The following is a 17276-nucleotide window of genomic DNA, read 5'->3' as shown; positions in this document are numbered from 1 at the left end:
CCACTTCCAACTTGCTGTCTCTGTTCAAATCTGCATTCTTCTCCCTCAAATTCCTGTTTCAACCTTCTGGTTGACAACTGCCAGAGCCATGGTTACTAAAATTGTTGTTCAAGCCTCGGTTAGAGTCATAGTGTGTAACAAGCTAGGACTTAGTGATATTTGTTCCCAAGCTTGATGAGGAGTGTTAGAAGTTATATAATTTAAGTATTAGTGAGAGTGTATTTCAGTCTTGTAATTTGATTTTGAACTCACACATTGTATATATAATAACCTAGGTGTTTTTGGCTTAATTAACACCCTAAACACTTTTCCTTCTTTCTCGACCTACAACATGGATTAAAATTGGAAATTACCGACATTGTTCATGATTATCTTATTAACTGTTGGATTTAACATTGATGAAAATTCACGTCCAGGTAGACAGGTATCACTTTTTCCTTTTCCTTTCAGATAATTAACTTAAATAGTTATGCAACCCATATGTTCCCTCTTCTAATACCTTAATCTAACTACCATGGGATAAATGGACAGATAAGTGGACGACTCCTGCAAGGGAATGTCAAATTGATAAATCTATTAACGTTATGGTTTAATTTCCAACCACACTGTGTTCCCATCTTCTGATACCTTAATGTAACTACTACAGGATAAATACACAGATGCACTGTCACTTGTTACATACGATAAAAAAATCCTGGGAAACACCTGTGTCATATAATGATAACTTAAGGTGTTAAAACTTTACTTTCTAGGAAAAGTAGCACATAATTGATGCATTACCCACTATACAGCTAAAGAAAACTCTCTTTTTTTTTTGAACGGCAAAAAAATTTCATTAATCTTTGATATTGATACAAAACCAAAAGGAACAAGGAGAACGACATCAAAATCTTAACAAAGCTAAGAAAAATCATGTGCCCAATCCGAGACCCAATCCCTCAATTGGCAAGAAACCAATTGAAGAAACCCAAAGGGCAGCTAAAGAAAACTCTGATGAAACATTATATGATCCTGCATCTAATTCTTCTCAGCTTAATAAAATTCCTACAACCCAATCACTGTCTACTCAAAGAAGTATATAGTGTGAATATATATTCTGTATCTAGAATATATATTCTGTATCTTCTTGTAATATGCTATTTTAGGACATGTATCGTAATCAAATCATAGCATAATCATAGGGTAATCATATCGTAATCATATCATAGCGTAATCATAGGGTAATCATATCGTAATCATAGGGTAATCATATCGTAATCAAATCTTGTAATCTTCCTTTCTTAGGCATAGCTTTACTCTATTTAAAGATGTACTCACCTCATTGTAATTCATTCAGAAATAATATCAGTATTTTCCGTCTCTGTTTCTCTGTTTTCTATCATGGTATCAGAGCCGATTCCGAAACCCTAACTTGTTTTCCAATCAGTCTTCTATCCTCAAATCTCTTTCCCTCTGTCAGCTACTATCGTTCCCTATCTCTCTGTTTTTCAGCAACTCAAATCACAAGAAATACCCACAGCAGCCGACACCCATCCCTCCCCAACCGCCGGTGACCTACCCACACTCCGACAACCTCCAGCAGCACTTGCAGGCGCTGCAGTAGCTCCGGCAACCTCTGTTACAACTCCGACGAACCAGTCTAAGGCAGATTGGTACTCTGGTATTCTGTTTTCTTTTTTGACTGCATTTCTCTGTTAGCATCATGTCTGGCGATAAAAATCAGGCTATTAGTGTTCGTTTGACCGGTAACAACTACTCCTATTGGGCTCATGTGATGAAAAATTTTGTTGTTGGTAAAGAAATGTGGGGATATGTAGGCGGTTCTACGCTACCTCCTTCTGATCCAAAAGACCCAGGGTATGCCACTGCCTTGGGAAAATGGAACACAGGGAATGCACAGATTTTGACTTGGTTTCACAACTCCATAGAACCAAGTATTGGCATGAATTTTTCGAAATATAACACAGCAAAGAAAGTTTGGGATTATCTACAAGCTCTGTATCTTGAATCAAATTTTGCTAAACGATATGAGCTTGAAATGTCCATCCGAAACACCACCCAAAACAATAAATCGATTCAAGAATTTTATAACGAAATGACTACTTATTGGGATCAGTTAGCTCTCATGGAACCTTCAGATTTGCAGCTACTTGATAGTTATGTCAGATTTCGTGAGGAACTACGACTTGTTCAGTTTCTCATGGCCCTTCGGCCTCAGTTTGAGCCTCTTCATGGGGCTATCTTGCATCGGTCTCCATTGCCCTCAGTACATGGTGCTGTTCATGAGCTTATCGCTGAGGAAACGCGGTTCAAAGTGGCTAATCTTGCACCTCCCTCACAGTCTGTCTTTGCTGCTCCATTTGCTCCATCTAGCCAATATCCGACACATCACTCGCCCACTCCAGCATCTCATCCTGTCCAATTTGCGGCCAAGCCAAGGCCTCAAATTCCTGAAGATGAGTGTAACTGTTGCCATCAGAAGGGTCATTGGAAGCATCAATGCCCTAACCGTCCCAAGCCAAAGGGACGAAATGTTACTCAGTCAACAGGTCCTCATGCCCCGCATCAGTCTCGGGCACCACAACAGCATTCTCGCCCTCCTGCAGCCTTGGCAGCACCGGCCTCCAGTAGTGCACCTCCAGAGTTTGATTATGAGCAATTTCAACAGTTTCAGGCTTACATGGAAGCCATTCCAGGGGGTTCCCCCAAGCTTCTGTCATGACTACCACTCACTCAGGTTTGCATGGTTCTCCCACCTCAGGTATCCAACCCACCACTTGGATCTTTGATTCTGGCTCTTCTCATCATATGACTCCTGATATGTCTCTTCTTAGTAATTGTGTGCCACCTGCTTTTCCTATTAGTATTGCCACAGCCAATGGTTCTCCCATGCATGTTGCTTCTATTGGCTCCATTCTATCTTCTACTGCACCTTCACTATCTATTCCTAATGTCTTTTATGTTCCTCAGTTGTCTTCGAGCCTACTTTCAATCAGCCAATTATCCGACTCTGGTTTTGATGTTGTTTTCTCTTCCTCTGGTTGTGTTGTGCAGGATCGGGATTCCAAGAAGCAGATTGGGGCAGGCCGTAGAGTTGGTGATCTCTATCTTTTGGAGCACTTGCATCTCCCAATAAAACCTTCTTCCACTGCTGCGCCATCTTTTTGTTTAGATCATAAGTCATCTCCATTTTATCTTTGGCATTCTAGATTAGGACATCTGTCTAGTGAACGTCTAAAACTTTTAGTTAAGTCAGGTCATTTGGGTCATATTTCAGTCAGTAATATTTCAAAATGCAGTGGTTGTAAGTTTGCAAAAATGTCAGCTTTACCTTTTAATAAAAGTACCTCTATTTCTACTTCGCCTTTTCAGCTTGTTCACACTGATTTATGGGGCCCTTCTCCGGTTGCTACTAAAGGTGGTTTTGTCTATTATGTCTCTTTTGTGGATGATTTTAGTCGGTATACTTGGGTTTACTTAATGACACACAAATCTGAGTTCTTTACGATTTATAAGAATTTCCATGCCATGGTTCAAAATCAGTTTTCTACATCGGTTAAAATTCTTCGGTCTGACTTGGGTGGGGAATATTCACTTTCAGAGTTTCATAAATTCCTAGATTCGCTTGGGACTATCCACCAATCGTCTTGCACTGACACTCCTGCCCAAAATGGTAGAGCTGAAAGAAAACATCGTCACATTCTTAATACTGCTCAGTCTCTACTCCTATCTTCCTCCGTCCCGTCCTGTTACTGGGGAGAAGTTGTTCTCACTGCAGCCTATCTCCTGAATCGGATGCCCACCCCTCTTCTTTCTGGTAGCTCTCCTTATGAGCGGCTTTATGGTCAGGTTCCTAATTACTCTCTTCTTCGAGTGTTTGGTTCTACCTGTTTTGTTCTCCTCCCCAAGAAAGACCGCACTAAACTCAGCACCCGCTGTGTCTTAGGTGTGTTTTTAGGGTATGGCATTAATCAAAAAGGGTATCGGTGTTATGATCCTGTGACCAAAAAGCTTTATGTTTCAAGGCACGTTGTCTTCTTAGAGCGTCTTCCCTATTTTACTCTTCCACCTCGCACTGCTCCAGTAGCCAAAGAAGACTTGATCCATATTGACCCATTTCCTATGGATCTGGATGTGCCTCCCGAAGAGTACACCTCCACTCTTCAGGTATCTGATATTTCTACAGCCCCCTCAGCATCACCTCGTCGTGCTCCGATCACCCAGGTCTACACCCGTCGTCCAACTTCTACAGCTGCTCCCCAATCTGCCTCTGCGGATCCTGATCTGCCTGCCCGCCGGTATCCCGTCCGCGACAATCGTCAACCACCTGTAAAATATGGCTTTACTAATACTTGTTTCTCATCCTCTTATCAATCATTCCTTTCCCGCATTCACACTTATTTTGAGCCTAGGTCCTATAAAGAAGCTTGCAATGATCCCAATTGGATGGATGCCATGCAAGCTGAACTTACTGCTCTTGCTCACAATCAAACTTGGTAGTTGGTTTCACTTCCGGATGGTAAGAATCTAATCGGTTGCAAATGGGTCTACAAGGTTAAGACTCATTCTGATGGTTCTTTAGAACGGTATAAAGCCCGCTTAGTTGCTAAAGGGTTTTCTCAGGAGTATGGGATTGATTATGAGGAAACTTTTGCCCCCGTTGCCAAAATGACCATTGTTCGCACCTTGATCTCAGTGGCCGCAGTGCACCAGTGGCCTCTTTCTCAGTTGGATGTAAAGAATGCTTTTCTCAATGGCAATCTCTCTGAAGAGGTTTATATGCGGCCTCCTCATGGCTTCTCTCATCCTTCCGGTATGGTTTGTCGCTTGCGTCGTGCTCTCTATGACTTGAAACAGTCCCCTCGCGCTTGGTATTCACGCTTCCAAGATGTTGTTCTTCAGATTGGCTTCACGCCCAGCATGCATGACTCTGCTCTATTTCTCCGTCGCACCTCTCATGGCCTGGTACTTCTCTTACTTTATGTTGATGACATGATCATCACTGGTTCTGATTCTACTGCTATTGCTGAAGTCAAAAGTCATCTCTTCCGTGAGTTCGAAATGAAAGACTTGGGCCCGCTACGTTATTTTCTTGGTATTGAAGTTGCTTCCTCTCCTCAGGGGTATCTTTTGGGACAGTCCAAGTATGTTACTGATATTCTTCACCGTGCTCGTCTCACGGATACGAAGACTGTTGATACTCCCCTTGAACTCCATGCCAAGTTCTGTGCCTCTGATGGTGTCCCCCTTGAGGATCCTACGGAATATCGCGAATTGGTGGGCTGCTTAGTTTATCTTACTGTTACTCGGCCAGATATTTCTTATGCAGTTCACATTGTTAGTCAGTTTGTCTCTACCCCCCGGACTACGCATTGGGCTGCCTTCTTACGTATTCTCCGTTATCTTCGTGGTACCCTTCATCAGTGCCTTCTGATTTCTTCTACATCAAGCTTAACCCTCCATGCTTATGCTGATGCTGACTGGGCAGGTGATGTCAATGACCGCAAATCTACCTCTGGCCTCTGTGTTTTTCTAGGCGATTCTCTTATCTCTTGGAAAAGCAAAAAGCAATCTGTTGTTGCTCGATCCACCGCGGAAGCTGAATATCGTGCCATGGCCCATGCTACCTCTGAAATCGTCTGGCTTCGCTGGCTTATTTCCGATATGGGGGTCTCTGTTACTACTCCTACGCCTCTTTACTGCGACAATAAGAGTGCTATTCAGCTTGCCCACAACTCGGTCTTCCATGAGCGCACGAAGCACATTGAGATTGATTGTCATTTCATACGTCAGCATCTTCAGTCTGGCACCATTGCTTTACCCTTCGTCTCCTCCACATTGCAGCTGGCTGATTTCTTCACGAAGACCCATACCGCTGCTCGTTTCCGCTTTCTCCTTGACAAACTCTCGATGGTCTCTGCCCTCGCACCTTGAGTTTGAGGGGGGGTGTGAATATATATTCTGTATCTAGAATATATATTCTGTATCTTCTTGTAATATGCTATTTTAGGACATGTATCGTAATCAAATCATAGCATAATCATAGGGTAATCATATCGTAATCATATCATAACGTAATCATAGGGTAATCATATCGTAATCATAGGGTAATCATATCGTAATCAAATCTTGTAATCTTCCTTTCTTAGGCATAGCTTTACTCTATTTAAAGATGTACTCACCTCATTGTAATTCATTCAGAAATAATATCAGTATTTTCCGTCTCTGTTTCTCTGTTTTCTATCATATAGTGGTTCGGAAAAACAGATGAACAGTCACAGCTGTGTTCAGTTATAAGGAATACAAAATGGAAGCACAGAAGCCACAATGCTTACTGTTCAACAATAAGTGGAACCCATTAGCTGAAGCAAAAAAAATAACCTTTTTGAATTTGACAACAACATCTCTTAAACACATCCATCCTCCAATCCGGAATCCAACAGATGCTCCCATAAGCCGGCTTAAGATCCAAGCAAACAACCTCAACGCAAACCTAAAATAGTACGTATAATAAGTGATCTGAAATAAAAATGGGACCAAATGAATTCAAACCACTGTGACATTTATCTATCATCACTTTGATGATCATAAAGATGGCATACATGATCGTAACGATGCATCTAGGATGGTAATGTTAGAAGCACCTACCAATAAGGATGATTGCCACCTATGTTTGCATGGACTCAGATATTGGTATGGTCTAGGTGTTGAATTCATCTAATTTTCATCTCAAGGACATGGGAAAAACTGAAATATTATATTCTTAAACCTATTTCTCTTATTTTGTATGATAACTGGTGTTTAAAAGACCCTCAGGAAGTTCATGCACAACATAGAAGCACTGTTTTTCGGATTACAAAACGTGTTAGCTTGGTAAATCTCCCACTAAACATTTCAGGGATCCCATAAATTTAAATGAGTGTCGAACAAAGATATTTACACATTCAAAAGCATCCATGACCATAGATCACCATTTATCAACCATCTTAGAGACAAACACGCCTTTTCTATCTAAAATAGAACAATAAGGACATCATTTTGAAAGAATTCACCTCAAGAGATGGATGAAGCATAAATACATCAAGTATGCAGCCTTGAATTGCAAGAAGTGTGTCAACATCTATGTCAATAACTTTCCCTACTCATGTCTACCAGTAGTATGGGCTTTGATATATCAACCAGCTCATACCTGTATTAACTATTAACGAACCGCTAACTGCAGAATTTCCTAGTACAAGGGCTGGTGACGGACAAAGTCACTAGAACTCCTGTAATCCATTGAAGTTGTTCAAACAAAAAGCAAAATACTGCAGCACATTCAGATTAAACAAATCCTAGGGCTTCCCATTTCCTCAACGAGTCATCTCTCTCTCTCTCTCTCTCTCTCTCCATGCCTCTTTGTCCCGAAAAAGGGCCTAGAATTACGAGCCAATTCATGCCAACAAATCTTTGTTTAGTTGTGATTCCGAGCACAGGAACCCTACCCCAAAATCATTGGAAAAAGCAAAACTATCATGTAGAATTGTTGCTTTCTCAAACTAGCGATTCATTATATTTGGATTTCGAGTTCTATGGCCATGTTTTCAAAGGTCTTTTCAGTTTTTTAAAGGAAAATGTGCAATGTGAGGCGTTTTATCCCCCATGAGGCAAGGTGTAGGCACTAATGCATCAATACCTATTGAGTTTTGTAAATAAGTAAAGGACATTAAAGATTAAGAAAAAAGAGAGGATAATAACCATGCTAAATAATAGTTGTGAAAGCTTCCTACACCCATATATATGTTAATATAAACAATGCAGTTAAAGCTCATTAGCTAAAGTTATGTCTCTAAGTCAAGTCTGTATGTCAGTTCTCTTTCTACTAGTAACACAAGCACGTTAGGGATACACTGAAATCAGCATATCCCAATTAATGCTTATGCCTATACATTCCCCTAATTTGAAGTCCTGAGTTAAAAAATTCATACAATACATAGGCCATGTGGTTCTAAGGAAGAATAAGCCTCTCATAGAAAGTCGCAGGTGCACTTTGTGCGAACATCCCATACACAAGGCGTATAGTACTGAAGGGTAAAGCATATATTCGAAGGTCTTGAGGCTTTTTTTTTAATAGTTTATCCTCGACACAAATATTGAGATGAGCACAAATTACTTTTGAAAGTATTGGTTCTTTTAGATTGTGGTATCTATGTTGGGTCGTAAAACTTTTGACCACAGGATCACAATTGCATATGTTTTGATGCGTTCACAAAAGACATCAAAAGGCTTCACAAGAAGTTGGACCCCCCATGTTAGTGTTCATCCTCATTCTCCATTTTCTTGTTTCCCTTCCCAAATTTCCTTTCTTCTTCCTTCCATGTCTGGTACCTAGTTATCACGCGAAAATAACAAAACCCAAGGGAAATTAAGAGGAAGTTTAAGTTTCCTCCTCACTTTTGTTTCTTTTCTTTCATCCTTCCTTTCCTCTTTTCCTTAATTGTATTTAGTAGCAAGTACGATGGGTTTTCTTGCAGCTAAGCTATAAGGAACGGAGTCATAAACTATGGACCGAGACTACACTAAGGAACAAGGAAGCTTGACTGAGCAAAGAAGTCAAGGAACGAAGCTTGCAAACCAACAGTGAAAAGTAATCTAAAAAGTTCTCTCTCACAATTGCTTTCCCTTTCCATTTCACATACACCGAATAGGCAAATACAAATTTACTTTGGACCCTAGCGGATGTAACATTGACAGGTATAAAGTAAAACATCGAATCCAACAAATAAAACATGTTTTATATTATGAAACTTAAAATCTAATCCTCACATCTTTGTACTCAACAAAGTAATATGAGCTAAATGCGACCACAGAACACTTAAAACGATAAAGTAAAACATCGAATCCAACAAAGCAACATCTCTAAATTGCAAAAGTGTGATCAAACGCCACAGCATTTAATCAACGAAGGGCCTGTCAGGCACTTCTTTCTATCTGAATTTACTGACATACATACAAATTTACTACTATTATGAAGGGATTCTATTATCTATTACTTTTACCAAGGGAACACTCAACTTGGTGTGAACACTATTTTAATACTGGCTCATACTTTTTTGTTCCAAAATTATCTAGCAAGAATATTATATTTACTTTTTAAAGTGGTAATTACAATCTCCCATACATAACTGCCCCACGCTTATCTACAAATTTTGATTGGTTAACCGCTTCAGTTTTCTATCTTCTTTGAAGGAGACAACTATGCTTCCATAGATATGTATCTTGACAGAGTCAAAAACCCCATATTACCAAATTCCTCTTTCTTTGGTTTTTCAGTTTTCTTCAGTCATTCCATGGTCAGCGGCATGGGCAGCTCCAATGGGGTTTCAGGGGCTCGCTTCGCTTCGAAGAATGCACCAAATTATACATATTTGTGCATATAATTTGATTTTTAGATAATATTGTCTGCACTGGATCATTTGTCCAAGTCCAGAGTAAATACATATTTAAATTTGCCAGTAAATAGATCATACCACTCAATAAAACGAAGTAAACTGGGACTAATAAGTTTTCAATCTAGGTAAATATATTTATTTATACACTATTCTATATAAAATAAATCTCTTCTACATTTTATTCCCCTGAACTAAAATATTCACTCTTCGTTTTTGTTTTAATGGTTTTCTGTTTACTGTTATCCTTCAAAAAATGTGTTGCAATCTATACTGTGATTGTTTCTTCTTTTTTCATCGCCTGTGCCGGAGACGCTAGTACGTAAGTAAAAACGTCGAAACTGATGACTTACATGAACACCAGCCATAAAATGAACGAGGCTAGTAGAAATCCCAATAAGAATTTGACGGGAGAGGCCGCCATTGCCACCAAAAATCGGGTCGATCTCTTGTACTCCGTGTTCTAAGATCCATGCATTGTCCGAAATCAATAATTCAAGCGAAACTCTCATAACTTCGCATTGAGAAAAATAACCCTAGGATCAGTTTTTCGATTGTGAATGTCGCTGGATCTTTTTCCTGAAACTGAAATTGCGAAAACGAGGAGAGAGAGAGAGAGAGAGAGAGAACGTTGATCAGAAGCGGTCGTTTTGGTATTGGTTCTGTGTTTCGTTTTCGGAAAGTGCGGAAACGGCTACAACGGTATAGGACCCATTTTCTCTCGTGAAAATTTTCAAAACAACCCCAGTCGAAAATTTTCAAAACAACCCCAGTCTTTCATCAGAATCACTCATAGACACCTAATATTTTAAATATGTCAAATAAACACTTGTACTGTTGAAAAACCCGTCGTCAACTTCCATCTAAAAACAAACGGAATCTGTGACATAACAACCAGCTACCATTATAGAACGTGGATGTAACATGGCATTTCAGAGGAAAATTGGTGCCTAAATGGTAGCGGATCCACAGGGTAGAACCCGAATGTATTAGCCAATGGTGAAAAGGAAATTAGAGTTCTTAGATGAGTAAGAGAATTCGAGAATTTCACTGATCTTATATGCAACAACCTAATTAGTTATCTAAACTTGAAATCAAATTATTATCATTTTGCATTTTTTTGTATCTATTGACAATGGTGTGGCTTTTGAGGGTGAAGGCTGGCGGACCTCTCCATTATGATACCTTTTTTTACTTTACTTACGAGGAATTCATATTCTCACATAATCCACATGCAAACATAGGGCCTCATTGATTTGTCTTCAAACTTCTCCCCCTTCACACTTGTCCATGAACATCTTCTTCTTCTTCTTCTTCTTTTTATGAAGCCCTACGTATAGTCCTATGAAATGTAGTCTATTTGCTTGTTAATTGTAGTTGATTATTAGACTAAGGTTCACTTGGATTTTCTGATAAACCAAACTAAGGCTTGCATTATATTTAATAAAAAATTGGCCTAGGGTCCACTATAGCCTACTTCTAACCCATTAGGTCCACTGATCAAATTTGTAACCCACTAAGTCCACTAATATGTATTTGATAAGGCATAAAGTCCACTACATTTTAAAAGGGAAATAATGCCTTACAAATTTACCCTCCCATTCAAATCTCTTCCGTTTACCCCATTATCCTACGTTTGAAATCACTCACGCAAAGATCTCGGGAAATAATGGTTACGCTGAATAAAGCGACCGAGAGAAAGAGCAGTCTCGCAAAAATCGATTGATCTCGCATAAATTTCCTCCGGTGATCGTCTGTCGTCTCCCTATATTGATTTGATCCAAGCAGTATCGCCTCCCTCCATCTCGGGTATCTCTCTCACTCACTCTCTCTCTATCTCTATCGTATCTCTCTATTGATGTTGTAGGCACTCTCTCTCTCTTGGGTATCTCTCTCATTCTCTCTATCGTCTCTGTCTCTCTCTATCTCTGTCGTCTCTCTCTCACTCTCTGTCTCTATATACAACGTTATATAAGTATATATAAGTATAACAACGTTATACTTCTATAACGTTATATGACATTCTATATTATCCTTTTCAGATACTATGCATATAACGTTAGTGTTCTTATATAACGTTTTTGAAACTGATATAACGTTATTGATATTATATAACGTTATATGACATTGTATATAGAGTTACAAGTTACATATGACATACGCAAATATATGACCATATATGTTTGAAAGTTTGTCCTCTTTTTGATATATAACATTATTTATCGGTTTTTGTTTTTGTTGTGTATTGTTACGTGTGTAGTTGTTATGGATTCAACAGTCATGTTTATTTGTAAGTATGGGTTGGAGATTTTTCCGGTGAGGTTATCGGGTGGTGGTAGGTTGAAGGATGTCTTAAGCAGCATTTGTAATAGGTGGAAGAATCTGTCGGTAGGGAGGTTTTCTGTTTCATATGCTTATGAGGATGGTTTTTGTGCTCTTCAGAATGAATCTGATTTTGAGAACATGCTTTTCTTGATAGTAATTGTGATCGCATAAATGCCAAGGTTGACGAGAATGAACATAGTAGCCGGTTAATTGTTGGTAGTACTATTGATGAAATGGATGATGTTGATGAAGTTGTTGATGATGAGGTAGAATATGTGGATGGAATGGACCCCGCGGAAAAGTATTGTAAACATACAAAGACTAGGTATTTGACTGAAGCTTGGGCTAATTTGATAGAGGGTGTCGGACAAGAGTTTCCCAAAGGTGTGAAGGAGTTCAGGGCTGTGTTGGCTAAATACGTGATTGAGAATGGCTTCATGTATCGTTTCGTGAAAAATGATTTACTTAGGGTTACGGCTATTTGTGTTATTACAGGGTGTGAATGGAAGGTGCATGCTATTTTAAATAGGACCAATGGTGTATTTCATATTAAAAAGTGTCATAATGAGCATAATTGTGGGTCAACATACCGAACCAATAAGCATAAGCGTGTGTCATCCCGTCTGGTTGCGAATGAGATAGCTGGGATTGTTGAGAAAAAACCCAAGACTTCTCCAATCGACATGCAGGATTGGTTTACGGACAAATATGGTCTTGATTTGTGCTATCATAATGCTTGGTTAGGTGTGGAGAAGGCAAGGGGGGAATTGTATGGAGATTATGAAGGTTCATTCGATAGGCTTCGGTGGTACGTTGAAGCTGCAAGGGCTACGAATCCGGGGAGCGTATTGAGGCTAGAATCTGATCCTGTAACCAAAGAGTTTTCACGGCTATTTGTGTCGTTTGATGCTTGTATCAAGGGTTTCAATTACTGTCGGCCTTTTCTGTGTCTTGATGCCACCCATTTGAAGGGTAGATTCAAAGGAACACTCCTTGCCGCAACAGGGAAAGATACAAATCAATGTATGTTTGTGTTCGTTGTTTATGTTATATCCTTATATATTACATTTCATTTTTACATTTTTTAATATATAACATTGTATGTTCTATTCTATGAAGCTACACATGAAAGAAGTTCGCATATAACGTTATACGTTTATCATTCATGTGCAGGTTTATTCCCTATAGCTTATGCAATTTGTGACGCTGAAAATGATGTTAATTGGACTTGGTTTCTTGGCCTTTTGAGGAGTACATTGTCCACTCGTCCTGTTACCTTTATTACTGATCGTAACACAGGTCTTGTCAACAACATTCCTGTTATGTTTCCCGGTTGTCATCATGCATACTGTCTTTATCACCTACAGTTTAACTTGAAGGATCACTTTCCTGGTCGGTTTAGGAAAGGTTTTCAGAATAGGCTCGTAGAATTGTTCAACAAATGTGCATATGCTTCATCGGTGTCGGTTTACAAAGCTGCGGAGGAAGATTTTTACCAATTTGGTGGGGATAAAGCTAGGACCTTTATTGCGAGTGTCCCTAAAGAGCATTGGAGTAACGCGTATTTTAAAGGTCAACGGTACGGTGAGATGAGCTCTAGTGCTGTGGAGTCGTTTAACAATTGGATTCTTAAAGCTCGGGAAATGCCTGTTTTTTATTTAGTTGATGAACTTCGTCGCAAAATTATGAAGCAAATGGCAGATAGGAGAGTAAAGTCGATGAAATGGAATTCAGTTATTTGTCCGAATATGGATAAGAAGTTAGCTCGATTTATCAAGAAAGGAAGGTCGTGGAGGATCATTATGTCAAAGGGTAGTTTGTACGAGGTGCGTTGTCTTCCCCCTAAGGTAGTGTCTGTTGAGGAAAGGACGTGCTCTTGTGGTAAATGGCAGTCTACCGGTTTCATTTGTAGGCATGCTGCAACGGTTATTATAAAAGCTTGCGGAGGGGAAGGAACTTTGGTGGACCACATGGATCTGTTATACCTTGTCGATGCGTATCGTCGTGCATACGAAGAACCCATATATCCAGTTGTAGAGAGTGACATTCCTGATTTTACAAATGGAGGTGAACGAGTTATAAACCCTCCACGGAACAGGCAGCCAGCAGGTAGGCCCAAAGTTAAACGCATTCGTTCAAGGGGTGAAGAGTCATATACTAGGCCAAATAAATGTGGGAGGTGCCACAAGGCTTCAAAGCACAACCGAAGAACATGCAAAGAGCCAAGCGATATATGAGGCAAGGAGTCAAATATGAGAATAAAGGAGAGATTATGATGAAGAATAGAATAAAGTTGGGGGGGGTTTCCTTATTCATGCTTAAATATTGAAGTTGTTTCGTTTGGATTATGGATAAATAAAGAGTTTAATATTTTGTATACATGAGTTTTGCACAGTTTGTTCTCCTGTTCAGGTACACTGTATATAACGTTATCATAGTTATATAACGTATATAACATTATGTATGGCTGCTTTTTAAAGTTACGTATGTCATACTCAATTATATGACCATATATGTTCGTAATGTTGTCCAGATTTTTGATAACTAAATCATTACCAAGGTTTAAAGGGATGTTTCTTACATGAAAAGTTACGTTCCTGACAATTCATTGCAAAACTTGTGGTTAGTCTTTATCAGTTGTATAGAGATATATCTTTTTTTTGGACAAACCAGCTTGCAAAATCAAATTACACATTCGGTTAATAGCATGACTTGGACAGCATAACAGTAGAGCTTTACATATTCCGCTTTACACATTCTGTTACAAAAGCCTTTGGAACTTCAGATGTGGTTAAATTGGACAGCATAACAGAATCAAAACAGCTGCATAACAGGCCGAAAAACAGCAGCAACCTAGCTTCAGAATACAAAGAAACTGCAGCAGATGATATTGCAGCCATTTAAGACACCATCTTTATTTTAACAAAGTATCCAAGACATAAGACTAGTAATAAACAGGAGCATTAGCAGACTAGTAAGAAACAGGAGCATTAGCAGCTGCAACCCTTCTCGATTATATTAAACTGTTCCAAAACATCAGCAACAGCTGTACAAACATAACTGGACTAACATAACTACAGCAGCAGCATTATTACATCCCAAAAAAGTTTGCTTGGAATGAACCATATAAGATAGGATTTTGTTTACAAGTCAGTGGTCAAGTCAAACTTCGTTTGGAATGAACCGATAAGAGTTTAGTACCATGTAAGTCCAATCTTTCTTCTATCTTTACACAAAAAATAAAACCACATTTGTCCTGAGGACACCATCTCACTCCCCATATCACAAACAATCTCTTCATCATCTCACTATCCATCTCTTGATTGGTCATTGCGATCCCTTCCCCATCCGTCTGGCTTCCCATTTCTTTATTGTCCAGCTTCTACCTTCATCGTTCAAAAATCGAGAGACTAAACTAGCTCTGAACTGATCAATTTCAGACTTCGGCAATGTTTTTGGGATTGGCTCAAGGTGCGCCACTAGTTCCATGAGCATGCATACGATAACCCCACAATCAACCCTGCATAGTTTCGAGGCAAATAAATATGATAAGTTTATTTTGAGTTCTTGACAAACTGCTGTATGTAGTAGTTTTGTGGTGGTTTGAAACTTACGATGTATTTAGTTGTTGTGGAGCATTTTTAGGTGAGCATATTGGAGCATCGAACTTCTGGTCTTCAAATAGAACTTCTGTATCGGTACTTTGGTTATTCAGCTCAGCATGCCTGGCATTCATGTAATTTTCCACGTATTTTTTCTACATTTGGAAAGCACAACATTAGTGGTGTTGATATTGTTTGTGATTGAAAGTATGAGAATTTGTGCATACGGTATTAGTAAGTGTACCACAACGGTAGCGTCTTTCAGAATTGGATCACTGTCGTCTCTCTTCTTCAACGAATTATAGTGCATCCAGTTCTTTTTCCTAACATCAAATAATAGAATGGTCCAATGGTACGGTGTAAATCTTAGCGGTTTGTTCCCGCTGCCATTCATAGGGAATACCAAGTACCGATAGTATTTAGACCCATGTTGCCGGACGTTTTCAAACACACGATGAAGCTTTACGTCTAGCAGAACTGTTCTCATGTCGCTTTTGTCGTTGTGCAGTATAGTCTGATGCATTGGAAAATCTTATAAGGACAGTATATAGATAATCATGCATGTAATTCCAAAAAAAAATATAGCAATAACTTACTTGAGTTAATATGAGTTCAATGCAAATATCATGCAATTCAATATTTCCATATGAGGTTATATTGTATAACGTTATATAAGATTACATTCATAACCCAAGTTTAAAGGGATGCTTCGTAAATGAAAAGTTATGTTACTGACACGTCATTGCAAAACTTGTGTTTGGTTTTTATCAGTTGTACTTTATGACGTTAATGTACTTTACGATTAAGTAAGATTACGAAGTTCAACTGAGTTAAGATGTATAAAACAACAGAACAGCTGTGTGCAAAGAAAAACAAAACATTACATCTGATGCACACAACAGAACAGCAGCAGCATCTTAATTCCAGCAACGTTTATATAACCATATATACGAAGACAAACAGGTGACATTCTAATACAGAGCTGTACGAAATATCATATTCCAGTCGTATAAGACACCATTTTTACTTTAAAACATTAGCCAATACAGAAAACTAGTAATAAACAGGATCAGTAGCAGCTGCAACCCTTCTCAATTAGATTTTAGTACTAAAACTTCTGCAACAACTGGAATAACAGAATTGGACTAACAGAACTACAGCAGCAGCGGAATTACAACCAAATATATTAGACAGATAATCATATATAACCTTAAATAAGCAGGCATTTACGAAGTAAAGTAGATGTTGCTTACCCAGATTGTACATGGGAAATATGCAACGTTACCATGGTTAAGGTTATCTTTATCCAGTTGGATTGTTAACATACGAGCGAGACCGTCGATCATCTGCATTAGTTTCCAAATTTAAGAACAGAATCGACCAATACCCAGTTTGATATGTATTTGCAGTATGATATAAGATATGATTTCCATACCCAGTTTGAGACGTCCCCTCCTTGCAAGAGTTTCATTATGTCTTCCAGAGGTACAACTTCTTTCGTCACATCATTGGTCCAGACAGTACAACTGTTATCACACATGTGTACCAAAAAACTATAAAAAACGTACTTGAGATCATGTGATGCGCAAAAAAATGTGTACCAAAAAAGATTCGTCTCATAGATCATGTTGAAAACAGCAGCAAATATCATGTTATGCAATCTTTCCATATGAGGTTATATTAGTTTAGTATTTTTACTTACGTGATATCAGCCTCAGAACAATCAACAATTTGTTGCAATAGGTTCGCATTGGTATTCGGGAGCAAGTGCATCAACGGTGCTTCACGTGGATTTCACTTTTGTTTCGGTATATTCTTTGCCCCCTTTTTCAAATCAACGTAGACATAATCATCTGACCGCTTCTCCACTCTGGTTAAAGTTTTTTTGACTCCTCTGGTCAGAGACGATGATTTCACTTTT

General features: G+C 38.9%; 2 protein-coding genes across 7 annotated transcripts in view; one reads left to right on the top strand and one right to left on the bottom strand.

Annotated features, from left to right (window-relative positions):
* LOC131331347 (protein SABRE-like) overlaps positions 1 to 10096 on the bottom strand; it is a 64379-nt gene extending 54283 nt beyond the window's left edge. For all 6 annotated transcript variants that reach the window (XR_009201365.1, XR_009201364.1, XM_058365237.1 and 3 more), the window contains exons 1-2: positions 9782 to 10096; positions 6382 to 6493 (exon numbers count right to left, since the gene is read on the bottom strand). Coding sequence is in view for 4 of the 6 variants with exons in the window: in XM_058365237.1 (XP_058221220.1) it covers positions 6382 to 6493; positions 9782 to 9852 (183 nt within the window). In the remaining 2 variants the exon portion in view is untranslated. The remainder of the gene's footprint in view (positions 1 to 6381; positions 6494 to 9781) is intronic.
* Positions 10097 to 11708: 1612 nt separating this feature from the next.
* LOC131328374 (uncharacterized) lies at positions 11709 to 13990 on the top strand. Its single transcript, XM_058361323.1, has 3 exons — positions 11709 to 11824; positions 11908 to 12776; positions 12927 to 13990. Exons 1-3 carry the CDS (start codon positions 11709 to 11711, stop codon positions 13988 to 13990), a joined length of 2049 nt encoding a protein of 682 aa, XP_058217306.1.
* The last annotated feature ends 3286 nt before the right edge of the window (positions 13991 to 17276 follow it).

Source organism: Rhododendron vialii, chromosome 6a, assembly GCF_030253575.1.
Source record: "Rhododendron vialii isolate Sample 1 chromosome 6a, ASM3025357v1".
Lineage (NCBI taxonomy): Eukaryota > Viridiplantae > Streptophyta > Magnoliopsida > Ericales > Ericaceae > Rhododendron > Rhododendron vialii.
Note: the sequence above shows the minus strand (reverse complement) of the source record. Positions and strands in the feature narration are given on the sequence as shown.

What these genes read in the sequence shown, in the direction of transcription:
- LOC131328374 (XM_058361323.1), top strand. Translation starts at nt 11,709, where the DNA reads ATGTTTATTTGTAAGTATGGGTTGGAGATTTTTCCGGTGAGGTTATCG. An exon ending in AAGAATCTGTCGGTAGGGAG is followed by an intron (nt 11,825 to 11,907) that starts GTTTTCTGTTTC and finishes TTTTCTTGATAG; the next exon opens with TAATTGTGATCGCATAAATG. An exon ending in AGGGAAAGATACAAATCAAT is followed by an intron (nt 12,777 to 12,926) that starts GTATGTTTGTGT and finishes ATTCATGTGCAG; the next exon opens with GTTTATTCCCTATAGCTTAT.